This window comes from Marmota flaviventris, chromosome 18 (genome assembly GCF_047511675.1).
Source record: "Marmota flaviventris isolate mMarFla1 chromosome 18, mMarFla1.hap1, whole genome shotgun sequence".
In the NCBI taxonomy this organism is placed as follows: Eukaryota; Metazoa; Chordata; class Mammalia; order Rodentia; family Sciuridae; genus Marmota; species Marmota flaviventris.
Window position 1 is genome coordinate 14,841,173 of NC_092515.1, and position 13,770 is coordinate 14,854,942.

At 53.6% G+C, this 13,770-nt stretch overlaps 1 protein-coding gene and 1 non-coding gene across 3 annotated transcripts; both read right to left on the reverse strand.

Annotated features, from left to right (window-relative positions):
* Window positions 1-1,522: 1,522 nt before the first annotated feature.
* Window positions 1,523-12,864, reverse strand: Eif3k (eukaryotic translation initiation factor 3 subunit K). Of its 2 annotated transcripts, XM_027941393.2 has the most exons (9): window positions 12,722-12,864; window positions 11,740-11,838; window positions 9,519-9,690; window positions 8,974-9,033; window positions 8,234-8,308; window positions 5,589-5,655; window positions 5,425-5,502; window positions 3,418-3,543; window positions 1,523-1,586 (listed from the first exon to the last, which is right to left on the reverse strand). In XM_027941393.2, the coding sequence occupies exons 1-9, from the start codon at window positions 12,778-12,780 to the stop codon at window positions 1,555-1,557; spliced, it is 768 nt and encodes a 255-aa protein (XP_027797194.2). In that variant the 5' UTR covers window positions 12,781-12,864; the 3' UTR covers window positions 1,523-1,554. The 2 variants fall into 2 exon arrangements, with proteins under 2 accessions (XP_027797194.2, XP_027797193.1); XM_027941392.3 differs by lacking the exon at window positions 8,974-9,033 and having other exon boundaries at window positions 9,570-9,690; window positions 12,722-12,861.
* On the reverse strand, window positions 6,531-6,661 carry LOC114097553 (small nucleolar RNA SNORA9). The gene has a single exon (XR_003583597.2). It is a non-coding gene; the product is annotated as a small nucleolar RNA SNORA9 (small nucleolar RNA).
* Window positions 12,865-13,770: the final 906 nt, after the last annotated feature.

Sequence of the window (13,770 nt, forward strand, 5' to 3'; positions counted from 1 at the left end):
ACAACTTGAGAAGGGGCACAAACCCCAGGCATAGAACTGAGGCACGGGAGAGATGAACCAACATGCCCAAAGCCACGAGGCTTGAGTCTGAGCCTAGGCAGTCTTTAGCTACTATCAGCTGCTCAGAAGACGCCCCGTGGAGGTGGAGTGAGAGCAGGCCTGACACAGCTTCCGAAGGTCATTCCTTTTTTTTTTTTGGTACTATGGACTGAACCGAGGGGTGCTGTACCACTAAAATACATCCCCAGCCCTAATTATCTTTTAAAATCTGTTAAATTGCTATGGGCCTCACTAAATTGCTGAGGCTGGCCTTGACTTGTGATCCTCCAGCTTCAGCCTTCTGTCACTGGGATTACAGGTGTTAACCACGTCAGACGGCAAGGTCCTTCGTTCTCCTCATGCAGAGTGGCCATGGCCAGATTTACATGTCTCCTACATGATGGCACCTGCCAAGTAGGTGCCTGGTGACTGTCCCCACACAGGAGGGGTATCTGAATAATCTGCACTGTCTTGTGGGTGGGGGTACCTCCCAGTCCTCTTTCATCCCCCTCCTGGCTCCACAAGTTGCATAAGCAAACGTTCACTGTGTCCCCAGGGTCAGGACACTTCCTAGTTCCTGGTGCCTGCACAGGTCTGGAACCTGGGGCAAAGGTGCCAGCCCCACCCTCGCTCCCCAGGACAGGGCCCTAGGAGAAATGCAGAGGGCCGGGTAGCCAAGCGCTGGTGCCCTGCTGCCTCTCTGCAGGCAAAGCTCACAGGCAAGATGGCTCTGTGTCTCCCCTGAGGCTGGATCACCACCACGGAATTTTAGTTCCTCCACCTCCCCAGGACAGGCTCAGGGCGGCTGGTCACTGCCAGAATACCTGCAACGCCTGTGTGCTCCGCGAGAATGAAAGTCACTCTGCTAGGGATTAAGTGACATGACTGGGGAGGATGACTGCCTGGCTCTGACACTTTGCTCTGAGGAGCAAGTCCCAAATGTCTGATGAAGTCTCTCCCCACAGAAGGTGCTGAGGAATAGTTTGCAACCTTGGTGACAAACCCTTTCTGAGTCTGAAATGAACACTGGCTCCCGCTCTCCCAGCAAGACCGCGGGCCCTGGCTTAAGACCTTCACTGGAGAGAGCGCCTGAGTCCCGCCCGAGGCCAGCAGAGGGCACATTCTTCCAGATGAGGAAATTGGGGATTAGACAGGGCACTGGCCCAAGGACGCAGAGCAAGCCAGGATGTGGAGACAGAGCTTCCCTGGGCTGCAGGGCTGGGCGCCCACAGCCACGCACACCCTCCCCTCCTGGCTGACTCACCTCGCCCTCCCCACAGAGACCTGACAGGTCAGGAAGGTGGGGGTGGGTGGCCAGCTCGCTGCTGGGGTGGGGCCAGGGAGGAAGTCAAGGGGGGAGAAAAGGGAGGTAAGAAAAGAGGAGGAAGGCCACAGGTTGCAGGCAGGGCAGAGGCCTCCCCCTGGACTCCCCTGGAGGGCCAGGCAGAGACAGGAAGCATACAGGGAGGAGGCAGGGCAGGGCTAGGTCAACACATCTTTATTAAATGTTGGCAGTCACTGGGAGGAGGCCATGATGCTGGACACACCTGTTGAGAAAAGAAAGGACACCGGGGTCAACCTGGGAACCAAGGGAGGCAAACTTCCAGCTACCACCCCGGCGTCACTAATCCTTCAGGGGCAGATCACAGTCATCTTCTGGGTTTGGGGTTCCAGCTCAGAGGCAGAGCGCTCATCTAGCACGTGCGAGGCCCTGGGTTTGATGCTCAGCACCACAAAAAAATAAATAAAAATATTGTGTCCACCTACAACTAAAAAAATAAACCTTAAAAAAAAAAAAAAAAAAAAAGAAAACAAAACAGGACTGTGAAGCAGAGAGGCCTAGGTTAAAACCCCAGCTCGACTATTAACAGCTGGGTGACTTTGGGCAAGTTACATAACATCTCTGTGCAGCAGTTTCCCCATCTGTAAGAAGGGCCTATCCTTGGGCTAGAACTGTAGCTCATTGGCAGAGCGCTTGCCTAGCATGTGTGAGGCACTGGGTTCAAGTCTCAGCACCACATAAAATAAATAAAAGTATTGTGTCCATCTACAAAAAAAGAAGGGCCTATTCAACAGGACTATCACGTTAAAAGAAGTCCTTGTGGGCTGGATGCAGTGGTGCACGCCTCTTGAGGATCGTGAGTTCAAAACCAGCCTCAGCAAAGTGAAGTACTAAGCAACTCAGTGAAACCCTGTCTCTAATAAAATACAAAATAGGGCTAGGATGTGACTCAGTGGTCAAGTGCCCCTGAGTTCAATCCCGGTACCAAAAAAAAAAGTGCTTGGAACCACGCCTGATATCATTGGGGTGTCGCTGTCGCGGTATTGACCGTGTGCTCTCCACACACTGCACAGCCTGTGGCTCCCCACCACACGAACTTCGGCCTGGATCTTCAGACTCCAACCCAGTGGTGCATCACCTTAAGAGGTGAGGGTCCCCGATCGCGGCACAGAGAGGGCGGTCACTCAATCCCACTTCATTCAGTTCCAAATTAGCGGGTTGGTATGGAGAAGCCACACTGTACCAACTCCCATGGCTAAACCAACAGAAGCACATGTAGGAGCTGGGAGGAGACTCGGGCCCAAGAAAGCAGCCCCCGTGCTCTGCACAGATGAGGCTGTTCCTCGTGTGTGTGGTGTGTGTGTGTGGTGTGTGTGTGTATTGGCGGTGACGAACTTAACACGCTCTGGACTGAATGCCTGGCTCTCTGCTACCTCGCCTCCTGTGCGTGGGGTGAGCAAGGTGAAAGTCACAATGTTGCTCAGCCAATTATAAGAGGGCTGATGTGAGGAGCAAATGGCTTAAGTGTAAAAAACGACAGTGTTTTTCCTAATTATTGTTGCTGTCACCTCCATTTAAAGAATTTTTTTTAGTTGCAGATGGACACGATAGCTGTCTTTGTTTATGTGGTCTGAGGATGGAACCAGGGCCTTGCCTATGCTAGGCGAGCGCTCTACCACTGAGCCACAACCCAGCCCTGTCGTCCCATTTTTTACATAAGAAAATAGAGGCACAAGCGGTCAGGTCGCCCCAAGTTTGCTGTTCAGTAGAGACCCCAGATTTCCACTCAGCTCACCTGACTCAAGAGCCTGCCTGGGAGGCCCCCAGAACCCCAGAGACAAGGGAAAGCCAAAGGGACAGAGCCCCTGGGGCCAGCAGGTGTGGAGTCACCTGCATGCACCAAGGAAGGCCAGCTGGCATCATGTGGCCGCGCCTCGCTGGGTGGGCAGCCCCTGGACAGATCAAAGGAGCGTGGCAGACATGAGTTCTCCGGCCCTGGACAAGAACAGCTCTACCTGGGTTTCGGGGCCCCATTCCAGTGTCTGTCAAAGGATGCCCCCTGAGCCCCACAGCCGAGACCCTGGGCCACTACTCACTGTCAAAGTCAATCTTTTCCACAATGTTCTTGGGCTTAATGCTCTCCTCTTGGCTACAGATGAAGATCTGCCCCGACTCGTCGGCGCTCCAGCCGTACTTGCTCATCCACACCTTTAGCTGATTGTCTGCGAGGAGCACAAATGGTGTGAGCCAGCTGGACCCCACAGTAACATGGGGTGTGGGAGGCACGGGAATCAAGGCTACCAGGCCAGGGCTCCCTCCTTGCCTGGCCAGGCCTGCCATCTCTGGCCAGCAGAGAAGCCAGGTGGGTCTCCTTGCTGCCACCCTGCCCTTTTGTGGCTCATTCCCTACACAGCAGCCAGAGGGCGCCCTCAGCCCTGCCTCCTTCCCATTGGAGATTTCTGTCTTCACTTCTTTCCTGTCTGGCCCTTCTCTCCCAGGGCCAGTCCTGGTTCTTAATAAGAGCAGTATATTTACTTATCTGCTTTTTGCCACAGAATAGACAAAATGGTTGCAAAACTATATCATCATCACTAACAATAAGTCTTTTGGGCCCTAAGAAAATACACCAGTACGGTGAGGCATACTAGTCCCAGTGGCTGGGGAGGCTGAGGCAGGAAGATCACAAGTTTGAAAGCCAGCCTCGTTAACACAGCGAGTCCACCTCAAATTAAAATAAAGAAGGGTTGGTGAAGCTCAATGGAAAGGTTCTTCTGGTTTAAACCACCAGCACCATAAAAAGAAAATATGCTGGTACAGGTGCTGCTACAGTGGGGTTCAATTATGTTAAATGATTTCTGTGGAACTATTAGTGTTTTGATAGATTCACCTAATCCTCCTTATATTAAATCCCAAATTGTGTTTCATATTCTTTTTCTTGTGGGGCGGTGGGGGGGGGGTACCAGGGATTGAACTCAGGGGTGCTTAACCACTGAGCCACTTTTTTATGTGTGTGTGTAACAGGGTCTCACTAAGTTGCTTAGAGTCTCACTAAATTGCTGAGGCTGGCCTTGAACTTTCGATCCTACTGCCTCAGCCTCCCAAGTCACTGAGATTACAGGTGTGGGCCACTACTTCCAGCATTTTTTTTTTTTTTAAGAGACTGTGCCTTGCTATGTTGCCTGGACTGGCTTCAAAGGATGATACCCCAGCCTCTCAAGTAGCCGGGACTACAGGTGCCCACCACAACACCCAAATTTTAATTTTACTTTTAAATATGCAAAACACCTATCTGATGCATTTAGCATGTGCCAAACATAAAATGTCCAGCAAAATTAGCTCCCACTGGGAAAAAAAAAAAAAAAAAGACACACACAACCTACATCTAAAGGCAAAAATTCCACAAGAAGATTCTCCCAAGACTCAACCCACCCTCACCTCTCTTCCCTGCCCCTGCCTCCTCTCCCAGATGTGATCACCCCCTTAGTTTCGTATCTTCCCTTCCTGCATTTTTGGGGGGATCTTTTAAAAACATCGATCTGATCACGGCTCCCTGCTCAGAGGTTCCTATCTATGGTTATTTCATTCAAGAACAAGGAGACACTCATCCTGAGACCCTGCACGGGCTGCAGATGCCCCTCTAACCACCTCTCTGCCCTCACGACCCCTCTGTACCCAGTCACTCTGCTTTGGCCCACAGTGCCCAGGCTGCCCTGTGAACGACAGGCAGGCCGCTGCTCCCGAGCCCCTTGTCCAGTCTGCTCTCAGCTGCCCCGTGAGCAGGCTGCTGTCCTCTGCAGCATGAATGGCCACCGGACACACACATGCTCCCTCCTTGAAAACGAACCTGAGCCCTTCTGTTTTGTTCATTGTCACGTGACCAGATTCTAAACAAAATCTGGCACAAAGTTGGCACTCGACCAGTGGATACAGAGGTACTGAGTGGCACAGGGTGTCCCCGAGGAAGGGAACCACCAACACCAGGCGCTGCATCCTCCCTGGGCTGCACCTCCAGTAATGACCCAGAGAGGCTGGAGTTGGCGGAAGCCCACTGCCCTGACCACCCCCAAACCCCCAGATTGACACAAGGGACCCAGAGGTCTTACCTGTCAGATCCCCGAGCATCTCGGCCAGCAACCAGCGGTCAATGTGCTGGTATGTGATGCCCACGACGTGGCAGATAACTGTGGATGAGAGGGAATGATGGAGAGGGACCGTCGCCACTCCCCAGCCCTCACCGTACAGAGCCCAGGCTCAGAAAAGGACTTACACTTCCGGACAGAGTCTTCAAAGCCAGTTATACCTTCCAAGAGGTCCATGTTTTCATCCAGGGCTTGCTGCAGGGGAGGGACGGCAAGCACGGTGTCAGTGTCCCTAAGGATGGCAGCAGCCACCAACACGCGAGCACTGACCTACACACTGGCACCCCGCCACATGCAACATGTGTGATGTCACTGTTCTTAGGCCCATTCCAGACATGGAGACCAGGAGGACTCAGCCGAGAAATGATCCAGGCAGAAGCCAGACACAGGGTAGCTACCTATACTCCTTACCTGTCCTGGCCGTTGTCATAGGGAAAAAGCCAACCTTTCAACCAAGGCTCAGGAGGCCCACAGGGTGCTCGCTCACCCCACCCCCCCACTCACTCGCAGGCACCTCCTCGCTGCTCCCAACACCCCTCCCCGCCTCAGGCCTTTTGCATTGCTGTTTGTCTGGAACTTTCCTCCTCCACAGCTGGCCCTCCTGCCTCCTGCAGGTTTTTGCTCAAATGTCACTTCTTCATCGAGGGCTTCCTCCAACAGGAGTGGGAGAAAAGAAGAGCCCCACAAACCCTGAGAAGGGAGGAGCAGCCATGAGGCAGGAGGAAAACCAGGAGGATGCTGTACTGGGAGCCAGATGACAACGGTTCCAGGGAGAGGAGTGCGACCACCAGCGCCAGGGACAGCCGACAGGGCGGGTGACACAGGCCTGGCGCTGGCTTACCGGACCCAGTGACACGCAGCTTCAAGGGGCATGTGTGCACACTGGGGGTGGGCGTGAGGTGACAAAGGCCTGAGTGGGTTGACTAGAGCGGGGCCACGTGAACAGGGGTGAAGGAGGCCCAGAGCACAGGAGCCTCTCCCACAAGCAGGTGACCCCCGGGACTGACTCACTTATTTGAAATGAGTTTCCTGAGACAGGGGACTTTTCATTTTGTTTGTTTTTAGCAGAGAATTGTCTGAAACTTCCATGACCTTGCTCTGGACGAAGCAGGCCGAGGCCTTAAACCACCTCAGCACTGCTGTGGCCAGCGCTGCGGGAACGCACGGGGCCACGAAGACCCGGCACGCAGGAGGCTTGCTAGGGATTTTTGGTTTTAAAACCAGGGAAGAGCTGGGTACAGTGGCACATGCCTCTAACCCCAGCAACCCGGGAGTCTGGGCCAGGAGGGTTCCAAGCTCAAGGGCACCCTGCCAACTCAGTGAGACCCTGTCTCAAAATAAACAACCCAGGAAGGGCAGGTTCTTGTTTGAGGAGTCGGGAAGGGCTGGTGTGGCAAGGGGAAGGGGTCCCCATGCTTTAGAGGAGGGTCGCCTCAGCCACTTCACCTGCTGAAACGGCAGTTACGCACTAAGTCACTCTGGCGTCAGGGTCTGGGAAAACACGTGAGCTCTGCTCCGCTCTATTTCTATTTCTCACAAGACAAGAAACCAGACCATGAGCTGAGGTGGGAAAGGGGTGAGAAGGGGACGTGTGAAGGGAGGTCCGCGAGCCCAGGAGAGGAAGCGGGGCAGGAACGAGGTCACTCGGAAGGTCTGAGGACCCGTGCCTTCCCCGGAGTCACGCGCCCCTGGTGTTTCTCTCAGCCATTCATCATTTCAGATGCGGCTGCGCAGGGTAGGTGGCCATTTCAGAGAAGGGAGCAGAACCTGAGCAGCCCAAGCAGGCCCAGAGCACTGGTCAGGCCCAGGTGTCGGTGGGAGAACTCACAGGGTGAGCTGGGGCTGGAGGAGGTGGCCGGGGGGTGGAGTGAATTCAGGAGCAATCCTTGGTCAGGACAAGTCAAAGGCAGCGGCTCCCAGGCTCTGCTCCATGTGGCACCTCCTGGGTAGCCCCTCAGAATCCTAAAGCCCGGGTCACACCCGCATTCCCACTTCAAACCTCCTCAGAGGCTCTGCATGCTGAGAAGAGCTGGCACAGCCATGACCACAGCTCCTCTCGGGTGGAAGATGAGCCAGGAGGACAAGAGGTCACGGCGGGCTGGGGCTCATGGCAGAGCGCTGCCCAGCATGGAGGAGGCCCTGGGCTGGATCCTCAGCACCACATATAAATAAATGCGTGAAACGAAGGTCCATCAACAACTAAATATATATATATATAAAAAATCTAAAATAGATCATGGAACCTAGAGGCTGGTGTCAGTGGGTAGCCTGTGTGGGTTTTCAAACATTGCAGAATCAGGAGCAGTAGGAGTGGCAGAGGAGGACTAGATTCTTTAAGAAATGAGGCGCAGTCACCCAGAGGGCTGCTACCAACAAGGCAGGGAAGATGGGAGCCTCAGAACTTGGAGCAGCGATTTTGAGGAGCAGGGAACCGGCTCTGGGAGACGCAGTGAGGAGCAAGGAGGCGACCTAGCCTCCCACTTGGAGGCTGTTTGTGAGGGCTGAGCTCTGGATGCCAGAGGAAAGAGGGGCGGGCACTGAGAGCAGGTGAGGAGCTGGAGGACCTCTGCTAACGACCGAGGGACTGTACTAGAAGGCCCAGTGGAAGGACAGGAGAAGGGGACAGGCTCAGGCCAAGCCTTGTGGGCACAGGGGCCATCTGAGACCTGGCTCCGTGAGGACAAGCGCTGAGGACAGGGCCCTTCGCCAAGCAGACAAGCAACAAATGTGCACCACAGGGCCAGCCACCACCCTGCCCTGGGCCCCTCTTTACCCAGAAGGCCTGGAAATGGCAGGTCTCCAGCAGGTCCCCGAGGTACAAAATCTGCCTGATGGGCCGCTCTTCTTGCTAGCAGAAGGAAGCATTAAGGAAAAAGGTCCTGGAGCCTGCATGACTAAATCCTGGTCACCCTCTCCCCTCAGCCATCCCCTTCTACCAAAGACAGCTCAGAAACAGAACAGGGAATCGAGGCCATCTTATTTTTGCTGTGGATGTATGGAGAAGAAAGGGTGTTACGGAAGCACTGTTTCTTGTTTTCCTTTTTGGTACTGGGGATTAAACCAGGGGCACTGGCATCCCCAAGCCTTTTTACTGAAGACAGAGGTTCACTAAGTTGCTCAGGACTTAAGTTCCTGAGGCTGGTCTCAAACTTGTGATCCTCATGCCTCAGCCTCCCGAGATGCTGGGATTATAGGCACAAGCCACCCTGCCACTGTAGCCCTGTTTGTAAGATTCAAAGGTGAGAAACAACCCAAGGGTCCAACAGTGGGGACAACACAGTAAACTGTGGTCTGCCACATACTGGGATCGAGTCAAGGCGTATGGACACATCTTATGGACACTTTAGACTCAGCTACCAGAGTAAGTTCAATGAGTCATCTGCCATCTCTTGGCTCAACAACCGATGAGCAGGCGAGTATGAGGGCTGGGCCCACGGGTCCACCTGCCTCGCCAGGCAGGGGTTGGGGATTCTGCTGAGTTTGTCCAGTGATCAAATGTAAGCTGAAGCTCACCTGGCCAAGCCCCGGAGCAGACACCAACCAGTGCAAGGGTGTTATTTCCACTCGACATTCCTAAGGATACATGTACATTAAGTTCCTGCGCTCAGAGCTGACAATACAGTTCTTTGTGAGCCCGGCCAGGCCCTCCTGCCTCTCACCCAGTGTCCTCTATGCAGCTGGCATAAATCTGACCACAGCAGCCTGCGGCTGTACAGCTCTTCACGTGCCCTGGACCCTGGCTGCATTCCACTGAAATCTGTGCTGTCCTAGGTGCTGCTGCTTCTTCTGTCTCTAAAAGGACAGCAAGGAGCTCTTTCATTCCTTTAGGCCTTTCCGGGATCGCCCTCACTGCCCATCCACCTAGCTTTCACGGGTTCCCTCCAGTCAGGGCCAGGTGCCTCTGCTGGCTTCACTCACCCTGCCCCTGACAGCTCCAGCCTGTCACTGATGGGGGACCTGCCTGTCACCTCACTGGACTATGAGAGCTTCACGAGGGCAGGGCCCATCTCAGTCATGGCAATGTCCCAGCCCTGCCCAGCAGCTGAGTCTGAACTCACAGACCACTCTGCAGGCTCTGCCTCCCACCTCCACTCCCAACCAAAGGATACGTGTGCCTGGTCGATCATGCACTTGCACAGGGTGAAGTCTGTGTGGGGCAGGTTGGTGAGGGCCTTCAACAGGATCTGGGCAGTGACGGTGGTCTGAAAGAAGGCTGGGTTGAACTGGTACCTAAGAAGGGAATAAGATATACAACAGTGATGACAACTCCAACCCCCCAAACTTCACCAAGTGCCAGGCAGGAGGCCACTGCTTTAGTCTGGAGCCTGGGGTCAAACCTGCCTGGGCTCCAACCCCAACCACATTTTCTGGCTAACCTCCCTGAGCAACTCTGCCTGCTCTGGAGATGGGGATAGTTGATCCTCACAACCACCCTGTGGGAGGCCAACCTTACCGGTGACTGAGTTACACTCCCCAGCTGGGTGCTGAGGCGCTCAGTCACAGAAATGGGTGTGTCTTGCTACAGCCCCATGGGTGAAGCTATGCTCACCTATTCCTTTGTAATATAACCCCTTGCCCTGTTTAGGATAGAATCTTCCATGGAAGTGCCTTGTGTGTGTCCCCTCCTCTTACTGTGCCCTTGGGTGTGGCCTACCCAGGTGTCAGTCAACCTGCTAACAGTGGACATCATGAAGATAGACTCAGCCCCCTGAAACCTGACCCCTTGCCTCATTTGAATAGCTTCTCCTCAATAAAAGGGGTCAGCGCGTGCTCTCTCTCTCTCTTTTTCTGCGGACCCTTAAGGTCAGAGGAGCCGTCACAGCAACCCCAAAGAAAAAGGTATTTGTGTCTCTTGTGTGGTTATTTCGTGCAGCCCAGTTAGCCCAGTTTAACTAGACTGACCCCTGAGCCTTTTAGTCACGAGAACAGAAACCCGGCACCACCCCACAGGGCAGACACAGCCACAAGCCTCACAAAGAAATGAGGCTAGAAGCAAGCTTGGCACGGTGCTCATGCCTATGATCCCAGCAACTCTGGAGGCTAAGACAGGAGGACGACAAGTTCAAGTTCAGCCCCAGCAACTTAGTAAAATTCTAATGTCACAAAATAAAAAATAAAAAGGGCTAGTAGAAGAGCACCCCTGGTTTCAATTCTCAGTGGTCAAAAATAAATAAATAAATAAATAAAAGTAAATGAATCAAGGCTAGAAGGAACAATGTGGAGCAGTGGTTATGGCTCCGCCCCAGGCTCCCTCTCCCAGCTCCCACTGCCTGGCCTTGGACTGCCTATTTCAAATTCTCTGTGCTTCAGTTTTCTTTCAATAGAGGACAAAACTGAAGGTGTAGCTCAGCGGTAGTGTGTGTGCTTAGTCTGTGAGCCCTGGGTTCAATTCCTGGTGTAAAAACAAACAAAAATAAGATGAACCCATATCAGCCTCCCAGGACGGCCCAGCAGTGGACTCGTGCCTGCATCCGCAGCACAGCAGCCGACACGTGGCGAGCACTCGTTCACAAGTGGCAATCACCAGTAACAACCTAAACCACCCACGAATATAAGTGGTCTCTCCATTTTACAGCCAGGAAAGCTAAAGTTATGTCATCTACAAAAATTAGAAGCTGATAGTTGTCAAAAAAAGAAAAAAAATCACCTGAGGGAGAAGAACCCAAGTATCCATCAACAAGGAACAGACCATTAGGCCATTAGGACAGTCACACAGTGGAACACTACACAACAATGACAATAAACTGCAACCACACACACACAAATGGATGGGTGTCACAAACCCAACGCTTGGTGGAAGGTACTAGGTGCAAAAGGGGCCCTGCTGTATGATTATGGACCTGTCAAGGTCAAAGCAAGCAAAACTGAGCTAAGTGGATCCAGATGCAAGCATGTGTGGAAAACAACCATGCAAAGCCACACCATGAGACTATGACAATGGTTACCAAAGGTGGGGGTTTGGTTGGGACAGAGCATATGGACAAAGGGCCTATGGTGCTTCCAACAGTTACGCAACACGAACAATGGAAACCTGGGTGTTCATTCACATCCGTTAAACTAAGTGTGTTTTACGTACTACCTTGTATGTGTTTTGCAACTAATTGTTTTTTAAACTTCCCTCACCCCAAATGTCTCATCTTCCTTGGCTTGCTAGTCTTGCACACCAAAGAGAAGCCACATCCTGCAGGCTATTCCAGACACCCCTACTGCCATGCCCCATACTGGGAATGGAACCCTGCTAGCCAGCCAACAGCATGGGGATAGGGACAGGACACTCACAATTTCAGGACAGCCAAGTTGGCTTCCAGATCATAGGCATTCTCCTTGGCCTGGGTCTCCACATAGCGCTCCAGGGTGGCCAGGTTCTCTGGATTGTACCTAGAGGAGAATTGAAGTGGGTGAATAAAGAGGAGACAGGAGCTGAGGCCAGTCCCTTTGTAGGGCCAAGGGACCACTGTAATCTGCTTCTCCTTCCTTTCCCCTCTGAATCTGGTCCTGGCCACTGGCTCTACCCAAATAGCAAGTCAGCTTTATAACCTCTAATAAAACCTGTCCATAACCCACACCTCTTGCCTGAGCTCTAAACCCCACTGGAGCCCTGGGGCTTGTCTAGCACGTTTCCCAACTTGCCAGGCAGTCACTGTTGCCTGTATACATAGTCTTCTGAAATTCTCTGCTACCCAACCCTGTCAAGCTCCCACCAGTCCAAACCATCCTCTCCTGCCGGGGTGGGTGCCTAGCTTCCTCTATATCAGCCCTGAAGATTTGGGCTTTGCTTTCCCCTGCCTAGCCTTGACCACTCCTGGCTGTCAGTGCTTGTTGCTGGTGTCCCCTCTGGAAGGAGAACTCAGTTCATGAAAGCATGACTTGTGGCTGTCTTGGTGGCCTCTGGTTTCTAACACTACTGAGCACTAACACAACGAAGGTCGGTAAACAGTGTTGAATGAATGACATGAGGGGCAGAGGAGAAAGAAATGCTCGGGCACTGAGACCGAGGAGCTGGTAGAGGAAACTGCGGGGGGCTGAAAGAGGGACGGCCGAGGGAGAGGAGGGGAAACTTTAAAGTAATCAAAGAGATGCGTGGGCGACAGGCTCTCTTGTTAGGCCTTTCCCTTCAACACCTCCTCCAGGACGACCTCCCCACATGCCGAAAGACGGAGAAATCCCGGCCAAGGCAAGCCCAGAACTCGGACCACCCCTTGCGGTCTCCGGAAATCTCCACCCCGCTTGGCTACAGCGCTCCCTCCGACCGAGCTCCGACCTGTCGATACCCTTGAGCAACTTGCCCACGTTCGCTCTCATCTGCTCAAACATGGCCATGACTCCGGGCGCCTTCCACAACCACCGCCGGAGTGGAACACCAGCCCGGAGCAGCACCCGCGAGGACCGGAAGAGGAAGAGGTAGTGGAAACGGAAACTACGTCATTGCTCTCGCTCCAGAGCCGGACAACGAAGAAGGGGAAGGCTCTTCCGGCAGCTGCCACGCTTTCCGGCTGCCACGTGATTTCTTCCCAGAAGGCGTAATTGGCGCGTGCGCACTCGCTCCACCCGGCGGAGAGAGCCAACAGCGTGAGAAAAAGCTTAGTCTACCGCAAAGCGCAGGCGCTTGCTCTGGGGCACTAGGCGGGGCTAAGCTTTCCCGGGTTTGCAGGACCCAGTCCCAAGCCTGGGACGCGCGCGTGCACGAATTTTTCGGAAAGGAGACCGAGCTTCCGACGGCGCGCGCGCACGTTGAGTTGCGCACCGTAATCTCACAAACATAGTAGCCCTCCATTTGAGCCATGGCCAACTCCCTATGGAAATGCTCTTGAAAATCCTTCTTGCCTCAGGCTTGGGCCCCGGAGGCCGGATCCAGCTTGCAGACCTCCCCAGTTTCAAGTCCTGGACCCTTGTCCCCACCTTCCACCCCAATTCCATGAGTATGGAACCATAAAGCTATTGTGCTCTGCCGGGAAATTAGGGATCGAGCCCAGTCTCCGTTAGGCTCCAGACTGGGGACAGAGGCGACCGCCCCATGTGTGCCGTCATGAATTGTTTGTGTACTGATTCTGTGCACTGCAGGCGTGAATGCACAGACATGTACCAGGAATGAGTGAGTGTATGTGCTGTGAGGACATACACATGTGTACACACGGGTATTCAGGCATGTGCACTGCCCCTGCACCGCCATGGGCATGCAGGAGCTGACACTTTTAAATGCATGTACTTTAAAGGTGAACAGCATGTGAGCTATGTAGCCTTCCTATGCAGACCTGCAACCTCTGCGTTGTGGTCAGACTTTCAAGCACCCAGCAGAGTTCCACTATGGTT

Bases quoted from the DNA above. Each gene is read 5' to 3' on its own strand.
- Eif3k (XM_027941393.2), bottom strand. From the start codon at position 12,780: ATGGCCATGTTTGAGCAGATGAGAGCGAACGTGGGCAAGTTGCTCAAG. The intron at 11,839-12,721 runs GTCGGAGCTCGG...ATTCTCCTCTAG, and splicing joins TTGCTCAAGGGTATCGACAG to GTACAATCCAGAGAACCTGG. The intron at 9,034-9,518 runs GTGAGTTCAGAC...ATGTATCCTTAG, and splicing joins CAGAGCCTGCAGAGTGGTCT to GAATGTCGAGTGGAAATAAC.